The following is an 18155-nucleotide window of genomic DNA, read 5'->3' on the forward strand; positions in this document are numbered from 1 at the left end:
TTGTACAGTTTCCACTTTTTTTAGACAGTGAGACAAAAACTGAAACAAATGTTATACTATTTTCAAGTTTCAAATTTAACACAAAATCTGGTGTTTGTGTACAATTGCAGTGGGTTTTTCTTCATTTTTAAATTGTTAATACACTATTTTAACATACAGTAAACTGTAAATAACTGCCGCAACACACTTACTCACTGGATAATTTTCTGGCCCTTACATGGCTAAAACAACATTTTTGAGGCTTAGGTGTTAAAGGGTGAAAAAGTCAGACAAAAGGTTTTATCAGTAACATTACTTGTTACTGGGTTTCACTCCAGGTTTCTCCAAGAGAACCAGGGCCGTGCTGTAGTTCAAGCGTAAGGAAAGGTTGCACTGAACACTTGACATTCAACATTCCAATAAAGTGATACTGAATGGTGATAATAGCATTGCTATAACAACAACTCTTACGGTGGCCTAAGACTTGTGCACAGTATTGGAAAAAGGTTTGAATTATGACTATACAATACATGTTTTAAGAATTTGCCAAAAGCCTTTTTTATTTGCAACATTTTTGTGGTGTCACAGGGGTTGACTGGTCCTCAAGGAAACCCTGGGAAGTGAAGCTAAAAAAATGTTTTTAATTATATTCAATATCCGGTCCTTCACTTAAGCTGAATTTCCCAATTTACACATGCTCAGTCTTTAACAAAAACATGGAAAGGACCTGAAATATCACAACTGTCACCTGATAAGGATTCTGTGTTGGGCTATGTTTTAAAAAGTGTTTCAATGTGAAGATACAGGATGTTATATAAATATGTTTATAAAGTGCGACATCCAAATAACAAACAACTGTTTATATGGTATTTTACAGTTTTTCTTTTTCTTCAGGAGTGTAAACATTGAAGGTTTTACTTTTGTCTCTTTCAGTGAGTTTTAAATAAAGCCATCAGCTGCTGAACAGCCATGACCCTGAGTGAGGAGAGCTGTGCGCTCCACATCTCTAGGGCAGCCTCCATCACTGAGTACACCGACCGTACCAGGTCCCATATGGGAGAGATGACCTCACTGTTCAGGCAGTGGACTAACTCACTGAATGGAGACAGTAGAGAGAAGCCAAGTGATGTGGCTCCAACTGGGTTTAACCACATCACTGCCAGCAGCAGCAGCAGCAGCACGGGGGAATAAGGCTGCAGGTCACGCCGTATGCCCCATGCCCATCTGTTGGTGCCATGTCTTCCTGACTCGGCACTGCCACATCGGGAACAGCAGCTCACCTTGGGAACAGGAGCTTCCTCCAGGCTGCCTATGGTCACAGCAGACCAGTGCTGCAGGAGGAACTCAGCTGCCCGCGGGCTGATGGAGAGGTTTATCAGCGAGGGCAGAGGGGTTGTAATAAACTCCTCTACCCTCTCTCTGAGCAAATGCACCTTCTCCAGGAAAACCAGCGGGGAGTCCTGTGTCACTGATGTGCCCAGAGACACCAGGTCCTGCTGCTCCTGCTGCAGCAAACAATACTGTTATCAGTGTTGTAGTGCATCAGTGGTACCGTTCAATATTAATACCTATAAGTTGGAATAATTGGGAGTATTTTTTTTTCAACAAACCCATTTTCAGATTGTTTGTCAGACAAGACTAATCACTTTGGTACAATGGCCTGGGAGTTCAAACCATTACAACAAAATGTGAAACACTTTTACAAAGCTCGAGACAATGTACTTTTTTGAAAACAACTTTACAAAACATAAAACTTTCACAAATCCCAAGGATCCGAAGGTTGTTGTGTAGTTACTTTTTAGTAAGACAAACTGCCAAGGCAAGGCTTGTGGAATGACATTAAAACGTTTATTTTATTTTACAGAATTATCTTACACAGTGAATGTTACGGCAAAGTAGTAAAAAGACAAAGTCAGTGGCTCTTATTTTGAAAGCCAGGTTGAAAGGATGTGGTGCTATATAAGATGAGCTAAATGACTGCTGTGTTGAAAATGTAATATAAATGAGTAAATCAAAAACATAAATTAGTCTCAAACGTTGTAAAAGTGTTTCACATTTTGTAATAATGATTTGCACTTCCAGGCCACCGTATTTTGGACAATATAAAAAGTGTGTAAATGAGCCCTGAAACGCACCTGTAGTTCCTGCACTCTGTGGATCAGTGGTTCATATGCCCGTGATACCTCTGCTCCAGCTTTATCGAGGGCCTCCAGGTAGGCCTGTCTCTTCCTGGCCAGCACCGAGTCCAGTGACTGAAAAAAGTGATTCACTTCCTCTCTGTCCTGGCTGAGCAGAGCTTCACAGTGAGCCTTCTCCTGCTCCAGCTGCTCCCCAAGCTCACACACCTGGAGGAGGAAAAGACGGCAGTCAGCACAACTGGAAAGTTAATATATTGAATTATAATAACATACAACATTGTTCCCAGACACTGAGGCTGAGGACTGCCCACCTCTGCCCATCTCTTCTCAGAGAGTGTGGCCAGCAGTGACGACGGCGTCTCTTTTTCTTTGACAAAAGCCAACTGCAGGTCATCTATGCAGTGCCCTTGGTGCTCCCCGACAGTCAGACAGAGTCCACAGATCATCTGTCGATCGCGGATGCAGTAAATGTTGAGAGGCTGCCCGTCATGCTCCGGACAGGAGGGCGGGCGTGACACACTGTCCCGCTGGTACTACAACAGCAAATGAACACATGAGACAACAAAATTAAGCAGCAAAGAGACAGCCTAGCGAGGGGATTTTCAAATTGACAAAGTGTTTCAGCTGGAAAAAAAGAAAACAGTGGTTCTCTCCTACTTTCTCAATGATGGCCTTCAGAGACATGTTGGTGGGTAGAGCATCGACACCCCTGGGGAGCAGCCCCGTCATGCTGCGACAGTTGGGGCATTTAATCTGAAGTGGAGGCAGCCACATGCCGTGGTTTGTGGACTCTTGGTGTAAGCTGTTCAGGCAGGCCTTACAGAAGGTGTGTGAGCATGGCAGGATTCGCGGGTCAGAGAAGAGACAGTAGCACACGGAGCAGGTCAGGTCCTCCTCTATGATGTCCATGGTGGAGACAAGGGTAGTCTGGTAGGACTGCAGGATGAATGAAGCCCTACGTGTCGCACCTGTTCAGCGGAAACATATTGACTTGCTTCAACTGTACAGTGTTTACATCTTCAAGATAATACAAAAATGGGGCACTACGGGATCAAATGTTGAAAAACCTTGTGTCTGACTTTGTCACCCCACAGAAAAGTTTGTTAGTCACCACTTCACGCACACACATACTGGCCTGCTCCCTGTGGCAGGAACCACAGTCCATGAATATTGCTGTTCATCAGTGTTTCTATAGAATATGCATACATTTCCTGTTTAACAAACATAAAGACTAGCGACGTTCACCCGCTTTGGTCCCATCTGGTGTGTGTGTGTGTGCTTGTGTCTGCTGGATGAGTCAAACACACATACTGGCTTTTGTGGGGACCAGGGTCCACGAACATCACTGTTTGTGTTTGTACTGAATATTCAGGATGAAGCATGACATCACTTGTGTCCTAAACTGATACCACAACCTTGAGTATCTACCGATACTGATATCAGTCCAATAGTCACACTTTTGTCCTAATGCATTTACCAAGCTATTACAACGAAATAACTCTCCAACTGTGAAATTGAGAATTAAGTAGATTACAGCATGTGATATGTAGAATTTTTGGATTATATTGGATTTTATAATTTTATTTTTCCCTTATCTGTTCCAGTGATTTAGCCAGTATCAGATCATCTTTCACAGCAGGGGTCGGCTACTAATTCTGTTCTTCCCTACTTCATTTGCTCATCTTTAAGCATTTTAAATAAAGCGGCAGAGCTTTTCTGTGTGAACAGGTACAGCTATCATTATAGCCTGTCTTTGTAATTTTCTTTAGTGACCTGGACTTTGCATTTCCCCAGGCATCTCGTTTAACATTACTCGCTCATTGTTCTGCATGGAATCTTGTGTCAACAGCAAAGAGAGACAGTGGACAGTGTCTACAACAACACTTGTGATTACGACTCTACATTAGTTCTGCATAGGCCTAGTTTATGTATGTCAAGCAATCACAGGACACATGAAAGCGTAGCCGAGTAACAAACAAGGGCACATCAGCAGCGGGAGACATTTACCAAAACATCAATAGTTCTTTACTTCTACTTTCAAGGACCTATGGTAACCCTGGAAACAGAGTTGTTGTCTAATGAAATTCATTTTCAAATATTTTTCATCATTAATAACCTTTGTTTAATTTGGAGCAAAATCACAAACACAATCACCCCCAGTTGCAATATTTATGCACATTTGGAATGAAAACTTAAACACATTTATCTCCATCCTCTTGCTTTTGTAGTAGTTGTTACTGTACCTTACATGTGATATTCTGACAGGTCACAGTTGGGGGAAAAACAGGTTGAAATAATCAAATGAACAAAGGCCAACTTCCATTCGGCTTCCTCAGTTTGACGGTGCCTGCTGGTTCATGGTTACACTGTCCTGATTTACATGAACTGAACAAAGATGTAATTAATGTGATCAAAAAGGGGAAGTGTACTTTGATGTCTTGAAAGATATTTTATCTTCCATCTCGAGGTACTTTGAAGAGACAGAAGTGAGGCAGACCTCTCAGTGTAAAACCTGCTGAAGAATAGACGACGAAGAAAGAAGTTCCTGTGGAGGGCACCTCTTGGTGTACAGCCGGCCTGAGGTTATTATTTTAAGAAAAATAATTCTGATTAATCTCCTTACAGAGTTTCACAAAGATAAATCTTTTGTGTATCGTCCCATAACTACTAGACCTATCACTAATGGTACATAAGTGCTTCACTTTAAAACCGTGAAGACTGAAGTAATTGATTAACTGCAAATTTAGCTCCTGTTACAGGATCAGTTGTAGTGTGTGTTCTACAGTTACAACCAGTACCACACTGACAATAGGAGGCCTTATGTCAGCAAACACACAGGCCCAACTCCCACAGACACACACTTTGTTGTTGTCCATGATCATCTACACAACAAAATCTGATGTTGCCATAAACTGAAGCCAAGAAGGCGCCAAAATTCAAACAGGTAACAAACAGGTGGTCTGCTGCGACTTCATCAATATATCAAAACAAAAGCAGTAACTGAAGAAAGATAGAGAAAATAAATTATAAAAATTATATATACACACAGTATATTATAAAGTGTATGTCTGAGTTTCTCAATCCTGCTGACCCCCTGCCCTACATGTGTTAGATGTTTCCCTGCTCCAACAGTGCTTGATGAGCTGACATTTGAATCAGGTGTGTTACAGCAGGGAAACATCTACAAACATGCAGGGCAGTGGGTCACCAAGACCTGGAGTGAGAAACCCTGGTGTATGCTGTTAATGTTGCACACAACTTTAAATATGGAGGAAAATAACTTCACAGCTCATTTTCAATAAATGTCATTGTGCCACTCCCCGCTGTTTGGACAAGTTTGTGTGCAACCGGTACTAACCAATCTAACCCATCTTACTTTTTATTTTTAATCTACTGTTAAACGACACCGTCCTCTTTTTCCCTTAACAAAATAAAAAATAAAGCTCTTTTAGGTTAATGTTGCAAGACTTCTGCCACATTACAATCATTAAGCAAAGAAGAGATTCCCATTTTATCTTAACATTTAATCGAACACGCCCGAGTTCTAGAGATGCAACTTTGAAAAACGTGTCGTTTGTACTTCTAATGCAACCTGTTCGGCATTGGCTGTCGTCTTTTTCTTTGAATAACACGCATATTAAACTAGTAGACATAACTGTAAACATTTTTCAGCGCGTAACATCGGTTACTACTCACCGTTAGCTCGGAGTAGCGCCTCAGTCTGCGCCATAACAGAGCGTTCATTTCCTCCTACTTCTCGAGCTGCGTTCAAATGCTCTCAGTAAATTCCTACGATTTACAACAGGAAGCGAGCGAGCATTTGAAAAACACACACGCCCAATGTAAACTCCATACATTTTACTTTGGTTGATACTTTGAGACTATAAATAAATCAGTATATGTGAATATAGAAAAGAACGGTCCTGGTTTGTAACAACTTACATACAAGTGCTTCGAAAGCATCATTTTTTCCACTTGTCGTAACACGCATGGGTGAGGACGGTCTCACTGGCCAATCTGGATCTAGTTTCTCGAATTTGAATTCAAGCTCAACCGTTAGGAAAACCTGTACGTCGGCCGTTATACGTACACTCATCATCGACCAATTTATTAGGTACACGTTTGACTTAAATATCTGATCAATCACATGGCAGCAGCGGTTAACAAGGGCTGCAGGAGTTCAGTCAGTCATTATCTACCGCTTTATCCTCCACCAGAGGGTCGCGGGGGGTGCTGTGCCAATCTCAGCTACATCGGGCGATAGGCGGGGTACACCCTGGACAGTTCGCCAGTCCATCGCAGGGCCACACACAGCTAGAGACAAACAACCATTCAAAGTATCAGAATATTAAAAATAAAAGGGTGATTTAAGTTGGTTTGAACATGGTTTGGTTGCGGGTGCTCTTACAGAAACTGCAGTTTTAACGGATTTTTAAGGGGAAAATGACCAGACTGGTTCAAAATGGTAGGAAAGCAAGCAAGGAAAAGATGAAGACAAACTGAACGCACAACACGTCAAATCTTACAGTGGCAGAAGACCATGCTGGGTGCCACTTTCTTGGGCGTCCTGTGTACCTAATAAAAGGGCCAATGAGCAAATTTTAAGAAGGAAAATTAGGTATTTAACAGGACAATGTTAATCATACCACTTCTCCACAACAGATCACACACACATACAGTCTCACAATTCAGGTTTCACTATTTATTTTCTCAAAGACAACCTATCCTGTATAGCCTATCTCCCCAAAATAGTTCTTTTTTAGGGGGCAAACCACCTTTTTCGTCTTCTTCCATTTAATAATTTTAGATTTGAAACCACATGTTTGCGAACAAGGAATGCTGCAAAAAAAAATACCCCTATGTTCAACAGAAGGTTTATGAGCACAATGTATAATCATTTACTACAGTGTTCGAAGTTAACACAAAAATGGAAAAGGGTAAGCTTGGTACACCTAGCTGGTATAATAGGAAAGAGGAGTATGGGGTTAAGGACTGCAAAGTACTAAATGTACAGCAAACTTGTTCATGGGTTTATTTATTATTCAGGAGAACCCATTCACGACAACTCCTCAAATCCCCTTTTACCTTGAGAAAAGGGAAGTTCGATCCCCTCTAAGTCTAGCCGAGATAAATTAGCAGATTGATTACTGCTGCTCCTGAAATCCAAGTCATTATTTTCTCAAGTATCAATAAGAAGCATCATTGGATTACTCTAGAAATACAACAAAGATTGTGGTTGAGTGATGCATAATGTAAAGGCTGTTGGCCGGTCAAAACCCACAAAACTGTCCAACACCTTCAGAAAGACTTCAGGCCTCACTTTGCAGTAAATGTGCAAAACCATAAAGATTATTTAGCAAATTGGACACTAGTGAGGGGTAAGGGAGGGGGAAACATGTAACATTTAAGCACAGTTTTACTTAAAATGAAAATTACACTGTATCCACAGCCTAAGGAAACTAAAATATCCTAAAATTAACTGTGCTATTGTTTAGTACATGCAAAGGTTATGATTCACAATCCTACGTGAAATGGCCATTGTTCTCTTCTCCCTTGGTGATAAGTCAAAGCTATGGCAACAATACTGCAAAGCAGTGATTTTGCTGAAAATTGAAGGACAAATAATTAAGTGTCACAAGGAGAACAGGCCATTTGGTTGATTATAGTGATGGTGTCAGAATTTCACAGCGTCAAGCCCACGTCTGGTACTTAGGTTAGGGTTCTGGTAAGAGGGTGGAACACGATCATCGTCAATCACCTTTACAGAAGCAATGAAACTAAAAGCTGAAACTAAAAAAAAAGTATCATAAAAGGAACACACTGGAGGCAAAAAGAAAAGCCCAAAAGCCACCAAATGCATCTTCATACAATGCAATGCTGCTCAACTCATGCCATTAGCATTGTCCAGTGTCAATTAATACCAACATAACAATAACTCAGAACAAAAAATATAATCTTTGTGATGACGATTTGATTTCATATTCAAAGTTCTTCCTTTTAGGGATATGGAGGATCAGCCTCTCATTCAAAGGTAGAATTTCTTTCCTGAAACCTTTGATAATTATCTCATTGTTGCGTTTCTCAATTTTGTTTCTCTTCAGATGTTGTATTGTATCTTTTTCCCCACATCTCTGCATGCGTTCTCACCCAGCCTTGCATACTCCCAGTCACGCACGCAGCCAAGCACACACAACTCATCCGTCCATTCTCTCGCACACGCGACACGCGCAGCCGGACTCCTGGCCCCGCCCACCAGGGGGAGAGGATGGTGCCCCAATCAGGGCGTCTTGTTGGAGGAGATGAACCTGGCTCCTCAGCACTGAGTCCAGACATTCATACACAATGGGTCCATTCACACACATGTCTGATAGCGTGGCCGATTGGGGGAGGGGCACATTGAGGGTGGCGCCCTCTCTTGTCGGAGGACCGCAGAATTGTGATGGTTTGTTGTTCATCTCAGTTGATAATTATAGTCATATTCATTTCTTGATTTCATATTTTTGGATGTCCTTGGTTCTCCCTGGGCAGACATCAAGTTTTTTGTTTTTTTGTTGTCATTTGAAGTAGTTTTCCGAAGACGACAGCTCCAATAACACAGAAGTTATGTCAGCATGTCTCTCAACGCATTCGATGTAGATGTTTTGCTTTTTTTGCAACATGTAGCCACTCATTCTCACTCGCACCCACTCGCCATCTCAAACTTCATTTGGGCTGGTTCCCCTGGAATGCCAAATGAAATCCACACATTTTTCTCTCAGATAAGATGCAGCCATGGATCCCACGAGCTAAGCACAATGGACCAAATTTCTCACACTCTCGCTCTCTCTCGCTCTTTCTCTCCTAATTTTTTTTTATGTTGAACAGAGTGCTGCATCGTGAACAAAACTCCAGAATACCCCAGATGCCGTCTAGAACTGGAATCCCTCGGCTGGCACGTTGGCTGAGTTAAAGCCGTAAGTTCCACCCTGGATGGACTCTGGGACCAGGCTGGTGTCTTCATCAAGCTGAATGAGACAACGCAACACAAAATTTACAATGAACTTTGAACTGTGGAGGGCAGCCATTACACCTGTCAGAAAGTTGTGTTACGATTCCAGAGGCTCTATAATACCGACTAAACTTTGACAGGAAAACAATACGAGAGTAATTTTCAGAATCAATAATTAAATACACATAAGAAATACTCACATCGTCAGATGAGAAGAATTGATCAATAATTTCATAAGCCAATTTGTAGATATCTTCATTTTCATGATTCTGGAGTTGTTCCACCTTTTCCAAACCTGTGTAGAAAAAAAAAAATCCTTGATTCGAACATGCAGTTCCAAATTTTCTATTTAAAATCAGTGAAAAAAAGGAGCGGAAAAGCACAAGGATCTCACCACCACATTCTTCAATGAGGTTAGCAATACATTCAGCCTCGTCGTCAGCCATCTTGAGGATATTGCTGAGGCCATCAAGGACAACCTGCACGACTTGAGCATCCTTCACAGTCAGCAGGTTACAGAATGGAGGAATCACCTGCTTTTCAATGAGGTGTGCAACCTGTAAACAGCACGGGAGCAGAGATGTACTGTGTATTAGTAATCGGTAATGAGTTATAAGAGAACATAATGGAAGATCGTCGTGTTCCCATTTGCAAATTTACAGTTTTGTTCATGTTATATTTCTGTTTGGATTCAAATACAAAATTGACAATAACTAATTGTGACATGGGTGCGGATGACATTACAACTCAGCTGCACATCTCTATCACCTATTTTACTCTCATTGCTGTTTGATCTTATTAGTGATTAGATCAGCGTGATAGATCTTTTTGTTTCATTTAGTTGTTGGTCACTGCTTTGATTGTCAATATTGGACATTACAGCCATGTTTCTGAGCCTAAAATTAAGTAGTACAGTGTAGAATATTTCCCACCCGCTGTGCTGCTGCTTAAGAAAAAAAAATAAAAATGCTGACAATTCGACAAAAACTCGACACGGGTGCCTCGACAATCGACTCTCAAATTGTCGTTCCCATCCCTACTTTGAAGAAAAGGGTATTACCTGATCTTTCCTCCCACTTATCGTCAGGTTGCTGATGGCCCAGGCTGCCTCCTTCTGAGTGCCAAAGTCTCCCTAAAATGTTTACATTCAGCATGAGTAACACATTATGTAAATACATCCAAATGTCGTTCAATTAGATGCAGTTTGACCTTTTCAAGAAAGTTGCTACTCATTCAGTGAATTTTTGGACATGACCCAGCATAGATATGTGAATAGATGCAAACCTTGTCAAGCAGATGTATGATCATAGGGACTAGCTTAGCATCAATGACGGCCTGCACCTGCTGCTGGTTGCCTGCTGTGATGTTTGACAGGAACCATACTGCCTCCTGCAGGAGAGAAAGTACAAGTGACATTTTCTACCAAAGCTGAATAAAGTCTGATATTGTTGAGACAGGTTTTAAGGCAAGTCAAGTAACTGCCCATTCCTTTTAAGAAAGCTAGAAAACATTTGTCTCCGAGCTGGATCAGAATCCAGAGGTCAGCTCAGAAAGACAGACCTCTGGTCGAGACAGAGTGCTGTGGGTGGGGCAAGGGCATATCTTGAGGCTCTAATCATCGTTCAGGTCACAAAGGGGGCCTCATTTTATCAGTGACCGATCTCAGATGCACTCCAGCATCAGCAGCAACACATGGTTTCTGCACCCTTTGGCCCCCAACCCAGTTTATCATACACACAATGACATGCACACAGACTAATACCCTCCCCCTCCCCAACCCGTTCCACTAATTATAACTAGTCTTCTTCGTTGTCTTCATCCTCGCGGTTCCTCGTGTTTGGAAGTCCTGCAATTAGCCATCTGTCCCCTTCTATTATCTTCTCTCTCTCACACAACATTCACACTGGCACCAAGTCTCTGATTTCATCACTTCCAAATAACTGAAGTCACAGTCTGAGGTTTTGTCAGAGTGTGTGTAGGAGGAGGATAGAGCATATTTTATATACCTTGTTGATTTTCTCCTTCGGGTGAGTAAGGAGGGCAGGGAAGTGGCTGAGGGCGTCACAGTTAAGCACCACCTGGGTCTGTTCATCTGTACCAGTCACTATGTTCCCAACAGCTCTCAGGGCCGCAGTCTGCATGAGGAGAGGAGGTGTGAATTTGTTTAAATGATAATATGCATCTAAAAAAATAAAAACATGTCTTAGCATGATACTAAAACTCAAAAAAATGGGGGAAAAAACCTAAATGTGCGTTGAGCAGATGTTACATTTATTTTAAACTACATTTAATAATGTATCCAATGTTGTCATGACAACAGCACATAGCTTATATGTTGCATGACTCTTCTGCAATGTGTTTAAACAAAATTATAATCTGGAATCATGTTTTAAGAATTAACGAGGTTTATTTGTTTAAACCTCAACAGTGCCATACCTGAACTTTGACCTCCTGATGGCTGAGCAGAGGGACCAGCTGAGGGACAATGCCAGAGTCGATGACCATTTGGATCTGCTCGTTCCCGGCGTCCGTCAGGTAAGAAAGAGCCCACACTGTGTCTACCAGGATCTGGAGGCAGAAAAATGTCAAAATATTTAAATAAATGTTACTTTGTACTCAGTCTCCATTTAACATCTAATGGTTTGGCAAGAACTTTCATTTGGAAATACAGGACAGGAATCATCCATGAGCCGTTTCATTTCTGTATACTCACACTGACATCCGTATGGTGGATCAGCACACAGAGAGCTGGAAGAATCTGGAAAAAAAAAAAGGGAAAAAATGATTAGATGGAGAAAAATGTTATGATCTGATCAATAAATAACGACGGCTGCTGAGTCACTACTTCTGCAATGTCTGGAAAACCTTTGCTTATACCAAACATCAACATCAATGTGCCTTTATTTTAGCAGCAGACAGAACACAGGTGGCACTCAAATCTTCCTCCTCGCCAAACAATACACTTTTAACTCGTAGATTTCAGGACAGACATGATGGTCTCACTATTGCACAAAATGCTTCTTAAGTAATATAAAAGTACTCTCAAATTAGTTTTGTAACTTCTGGACTAAACTGGAACTTTACTACATCCAATAACAGAGTAATCAATATTAGCTCTAATATTAAAGTGATCTGGTGCATTTCCTGAACTAACAGGTAAATTCAATTAGGGGCGACAGCATTTCAATCTGCTTCCTATATCTGACCTAACCACTGTATATTAAAAAGATTATCATCTCATTGACACAATTCCTTCTTACTTAATTTAAGTGTTATATGTAGGTCTACAGGTGGAAATTAGCAACATTTAAATGTTTATCAATATACATTGTCCCTAAATTAATAAATTAAATTAAGGAAGCATCAGTCAGTTTCCGCTGTTTTTCTCAGTTATTCAAATCCTGCATGAGATGATGCACTGGGTAAGGATGTGATCATTCAGTGTCCATCCACCTTTAAAAACACTAACACACCCTTTACTCAAACAGTCCACTGTATTTCATAATCTAGCGCTTCTCACTCCCTTTCTTAACACGCATGATATGCTCACCTCTTGGATCGTCTCCATGGGTGGTGGAGGATCCTTGTGGCGGCACAGATTCACCATAACCCAGGTGACATTGCGGAGGAAGGTGATGGGGATGGAGGGACTGATAAAAGAGAGCAGGGGCTTCACCACACCCAAGCTGATCACATAGTCTCTGCACTGAGGGCCATCACCTGAACATAACACACGGGCAGGACATGTCATTTTTTTAGGACACATTTATTTCATTTCGAAACACACTCAAGTTTATAATGACGGTGACTCACCTATAATGTTGCCCAGAGCCCAGACAGCCTGTTCACACACATTCTGGTGAGGAGAGTGAAGCAGTCTCAGGAACAGCGGCACAGCGTCTGCACAGGAGAAAACAGATGAGTCTCAGTCAAGAATATTTTCTAGAGCTGATGTGCGGCTTTCGTTTAGGTGCTCAATAAATTCATGATCAAAACAGCACAGGTATGTTACTCTTGTGCACATGCCTCAACAGGTGCAGACACCAAGGTAGATCATAGAAACAACTGTAAACAGCAGCAAAATTAAGGCTGAGAGATTTAACGGAAGATATCTAATTTTGAAAATAAGTAAATGTGCTTGATTTAACCATGACAACCGACTACACGGATGAACACAATGATGTTTTCCACACAGAACTGCACTCCTCAAATCAATCATTAGTGGAGAATTCAAAATCTTACTAAAGCGCGCTAATACTGTAAGATGCACACTTGAAAGACATGGAGACATAAAACAGAAGTTGTGAAACAATGGCACTTACTGGACTTGACCACGGCTTGGGTCTGCTCTGAGGTTCCAGATGCTATGTTGGTTAAAGCCCAGGCTGCCTCAAACTGGAGAGATGGGCTAAAGGGAGGCAAGAGATGGATGAAGATAGTAGTACTTAATATTTAAAATGAGTGCGATTGAGAAAAAGTATCGAACATGCCAATCATGGAGAGTGAAAATGGGGTGTATATATGCAACAGCCACACTGTTCACATGTCGCCTAGGCTAAATCCTGCAGCCTCATTTACATACCTCTGAGGTGTACATGAACTCAACCTGATCTGAGGAAAGTGCCAACTTGTACTATAATTATCACACACCGAATGTGATGATTCACTGCAACATGCCGACAAACAGAACTGCAGCCCACTTACTTGTCATCTCTGTCCAGGCAGTGAACCAGTATAGGAAGGATCCCAGACTTAATCAGGTCGTCTATGGGAGGGTTACGGTCGCTGGACAACAACTTCCTACAAAAACAAAGAGAAAACAGAAGACCATGATGATACTTGCATAGCTGTGCTGACACATACCAGCAAAAAAAATTACATGCAGGGAGAAACAGGTTAAGAATGCGAGGCATCTTCACATTGCAAATCTATCATCTTGCGTTTGTTGGATGGTGCTCACACCAGCCTGAATGAACCAATTTTAATTTTTTTTGCAGCAGCAGCAGGTGTGACAGACATTTATATGTGTGAGCAACACTTTTACAAAAAGAGAAATAATCATCAGTGGAGTCCAAGAGAGCGATAGAGGAAGTGTAGCTTTACCTTGCAGCCTGAACAGCGCTCAACTGGACGCCCTGGTTATCACTGGTAGCATTCTACAATGCAACAAGAATGAGCTGGGTCATATACAAAATTAACAACAATATGTCCTTTGAAACAGCATGCTGTCAAATGTAAGCAGAACAATGGTTAAAATTACAATGCATAAATAAATTAAACATAAAACTTACTTGTACTATTGCTTCAAGAGAGGTGTTTTGCTAAAAAAGAGAAACATTTTGATAAGTCATCGGTCAAGAACTTAACATATACAGTAAATAAACTGAGATGTGAAGATTCTCTATACTGGTAAATATTCAAGTGAGAAATAGTTATTACTTTTAACCACATGTGAATACTATGGAGAGTGTGTATCCTGACAGGACCAGGAGAGGGTCAGCAGTGTGCAAGTGTGTTCACCAATTCCCTTACATTTAAACAGCCAAAATTGATTATTTGTGCATCAAGTCACCAAGCACCACTGAGAACAGTGACCAGGAATGGATAAATGCCATAAGGACAAAGTAGTGACTTGCAATGTTGTTTGAATCCAAGTGGTGCTTTGCTGTAACAGTCAACAGACTGGACGTGCAGACCAGCATTCAGCACAATAATACGCCAACTGGCATACTCAATTGATGTCCAGTACAGAGAGTTCAGTGCTGGGTGTAGAGAGAGAGCCTCAAGTAAAGACCTCGAACATCACTTTCAACAGCCTCCCCATGACTGCAAGTGTTAATTAATGTTCTTTGTTTACTGCTATTGATAAGCATACACACTGACCAACAGCTGTTGCAGCTCAAAGCATGTGAAATTTAACATTTTGGAAAGCAGTGGACTAAGAACTATCAGATAAGGAAATAAAGAAAAGGGTTATTTCATGGATGCCAATAAGCATGTACTTGCAGCTGTGTTTACAGTATTTACATCCCACAATTATGGTAAGTGATAACTATTGTGAACGCTTTTAAAAAGGTGTGACAAACACTCAAAGGGAGGAGTGAGGACAAAGCTGTGTGACGGTGAGGATTTAAGAGACATCTGATTGATCAACAATGGGATTGGCAGCCAAACACAGGGGTAAATTATTCATTTTGAGAGAGCTACTCAAAAATATGCCATAATGTTAAAAACCTGTTGATGCAAAACAATCAACGCTTTACAGTGACTAGTCACTTAGCTCCAGAGGGTTTGTGAAGTAGATGGCCAACACATGGTCCCACTGAGGCCTCTCTAATGTCATGCAGTGACTCAGAAGCATGTCTTGGTTGATATATTGCTAAGTAGCCCATTTCAAGTCAGCACTCTCACTGCCACCAAGCAGTTACTGTGATTAAATTTTTTGAGCTGCCGAGTGGCCATTTTGACCCAGTGCTGCCACCCAATGATGTGATTCCTGATCAACTGATCGATTTTCTGTGACTGTTACTGTAAAACACGGTGGTTGGAAGTGTGACAACACCTGCATATTGTAGAGGAGGCCGACAGACATTTACTGTTTGAATCTCAAGCCTCTGATCGGCCTGGAGTTTGAGTGAGAAACTACACACACAACCCACATATGGGTTCACAGTAGCATTAACACAAGTAGAAAGTCCATAATCCAAAAAAGAAAGCTCTCTAAAATGTAAATTAGCCAAGAAAACATAACTTTTTTTCTTAAACTCCCAATGAAGCACAGTAATACTAGGTCCACTGTAACATTTGTACTGGGGAAGGTGTAAAGGAAACTGGACTCTTACTTCAGGGAAATGGGACAACAACCAGTGCACAGGAAAACAATCTGCATTTTTGTTCACACTTACACCTCACCCCACTGGCACTGTGGAAGGAGAACTAAGGAGGCAGCATTTCATGTACAAAATGTAAGAAGCATGTCCAGTGAGAAAAACCCTTACTCATTCAATAAGTACAGATTTAAAAACTGACAAATGTGCTGCTTCATGCAGGGAAACTCTGGCATGTTTCATAACCTCATAAAACATGTTATTATTTACTAATGCACATTTAAGTGGAAGAAGATCAACTGTACCGATCTGAACTCTCCATCAACATCAGAGTCGTCGCAGGTATCTTCATGGGGCACATTCCTCCTCTTCAGGAGGTGCTCATCTCTTTTGTTCTGTGGTGAAGGAAGCAGAAATATGACTTCATGCATATTCACAGCATTTTAGGATAACATTTTCAATTCATACATGATACTATAATATAGCAAAACTAACATTGGCTGCCAGCCATTTTCAGAGCAGTGGTAGAATTGTCATATAGCACTCAATGAGTTAAGATTACCTTTCTGAGTTCCACCACTACCTCAGTCCTCTGTCTTCTCATGGTCTAAAGGAAAGAGAAAGAATATACATCACATTTCAAGAAACCTGTATTCCCTTGAGAGATAAACACCAACTAAAAATATGAAATCCAGCCACAGACTAAAAGTCTAGAGTGTGAGAGGAGAGCCGATCAGCAGTCTCAGTCAAGAACCCACACTCGATGTGTGAGAGCACCAAGCACCAGTCTGACCTCATGACTCAGCTTTAGAAACTGCAAGAATGCTTTATATGTCTTAATAGGAGTGCTGCAGGCCCATATTCTTTGAGAGATGCCATGTTTTTTTACTCATTACTCATAAAACCATAATGTACAAATTGCATTATGGTATACATTGAATCCACCCACAATGCTTGGGTGGATTAAATGTTATTGCAAAACGGTTATACCAGACTGCTTAGATTAAAATTGATTTACCCAATTAACTTTTGTTAATTCCTCTACTTTTTATTAAGCAGAAAGTAGTGCCTTCATAACATAAGAGCGAATGTCCCTATTAATGATAAGGATACCAAAGTGAAACCGAGTGAGACAACACGTTTCCGTTGGTGTGTCTCGATACACTACCTGCTTAACTGGATGTATGAGTATATCCAGTGCATATACATCTTTACATGCTGAACCGTCTGAAAAACAACTTCTAACTTATGGATACGAGGTGTAGCTTTGATCCATTTGTCATGTGATCGTGTTCACGAGCTGCCCGTTCGTGATAACCTTGTATTCGGTGCATGTGTCGCCGTTGCGTATTCACAAAATACATTTAATAATACACAACACGGTGAGATTTTTAAGGAATATGTAACTGCCCGGCGAAGAGACTGTCTGGTTTCCGCCATTGTTTTTGATGATAAAGACGGGGGATGGGTGGAACTGCAGCCACCGAGCTTAACGTTAGCAAGCTAGCACGCAGGCTAGCTAGCTTACGAATTAACACAATGGCGGTAATCTTCCGCTCACTGATAATAAAATATCACTCAAAGACAACCACGGATGTGCATTTAAAAATCACATCGAGTAGTCGAGTGACTAACACGCTGATCCAGTGGATGAACTGCTTCACTTAAGCTAGCATGTCCCCCGCGGGCCTGGCTAGCAGAGCGCAACCAGGGAAACTCTGGCATGTTTCATAACCTCATTGGATATATTTTTTTCACGCCATGAAGACACACAGTGAAACCCCGAAAAACAATCCACGCAATCAAAACCGGCGACCTCGACCGGGTGAACCGCGAAGGCCCAGACTGGAGCGCAGGGCTCAAAGTTCCCAACGGTGAAAATTAGAAACGACGTCACAGGGAAGCCAGGAGGCGAAGCTGGCCGCGAACAGAGGGGCAGCGGCGGCGACGAAAAGCAAGACATCCTCGCCACCTATTTACATTCACTTTTACCTCCAAATCGCGGCCTTTATTCTTGAAATTCTTCAGCCGCTGGTTGTCCAGTTTCTCGCTGTCAGCCATGTTAGCAGTTGTGGTGGTGGTGATTTCGGTTAAACTCGTGGATTTTAGCTGGTGAGCTAGCCCCGTTTTTTTCTAGTTCCCTTTTCTCAGCCGTTCGTTAGCGGACTATTTTTTGCTGCTGTGTGCGAGGTGCATGCTGGGAATGCCGGTGGTGGAGGAGGA

The 18155-nt window shown here is 41.5% G+C and overlaps 2 protein-coding genes across 3 annotated transcripts; both read right to left on the reverse strand.

Annotated features, from left to right (window-relative positions):
* Positions 1-512: 512 nt before the first annotated feature.
* Positions 513-6345, reverse strand: trim59 (tripartite motif containing 59). 2 transcript variants are annotated; one of them, XM_044031303.1, is made up of 6 exons: positions 6060-6345; positions 5814-5906; positions 2775-3085; positions 2429-2650; positions 2115-2324; positions 513-1484 (listed from the first exon to the last, which is right to left on the reverse strand). In XM_044031303.1, the coding sequence occupies exons 2-6, from the start codon at positions 5845-5847 to the stop codon at positions 909-911; spliced, it is 1353 nt and encodes a 450-aa protein (XP_043887238.1). In that variant the 5' UTR covers positions 5848-5906; positions 6060-6345; the 3' UTR covers positions 513-908. The 2 variants fall into 2 exon arrangements, with proteins under 2 accessions (XP_043887238.1, XP_043887239.1); XM_044031304.1 differs by having other exon boundaries at positions 513-1481; positions 5814-6345.
* A 459-nt stretch (positions 6346-6804) lies between these two features.
* Positions 6805-18136, reverse strand: kpna4 (karyopherin alpha 4 (importin alpha 3)). The gene is made up of 17 exons (XM_044032109.1): positions 17925-18136; positions 16495-16539; positions 16238-16327; positions 14397-14426; positions 14209-14261; positions 13810-13905; positions 13428-13513; positions 12919-13005; positions 12656-12825; positions 11819-11863; positions 11542-11673; positions 11112-11240; positions 10390-10494; positions 10166-10237; positions 9500-9662; positions 9306-9400; positions 6805-9121 (listed from the first exon to the last, which is right to left on the reverse strand). Exons 1-17 carry the CDS (start codon positions 17991-17993, stop codon positions 9026-9028), a joined length of 1563 nt encoding a protein of 520 aa, XP_043888044.1. The 5' UTR covers positions 17994-18136; the 3' UTR covers positions 6805-9025.
* Between the last annotated feature and the right edge of the window lie 19 nt (positions 18137-18155).

Source organism: Solea senegalensis, linkage group LG8 (assembly GCF_019176455.1).
Source record: "Solea senegalensis isolate Sse05_10M linkage group LG8, IFAPA_SoseM_1, whole genome shotgun sequence".
Taxonomy (NCBI): Eukaryota; Metazoa; Chordata; class Actinopteri; order Pleuronectiformes; family Soleidae; genus Solea; species Solea senegalensis.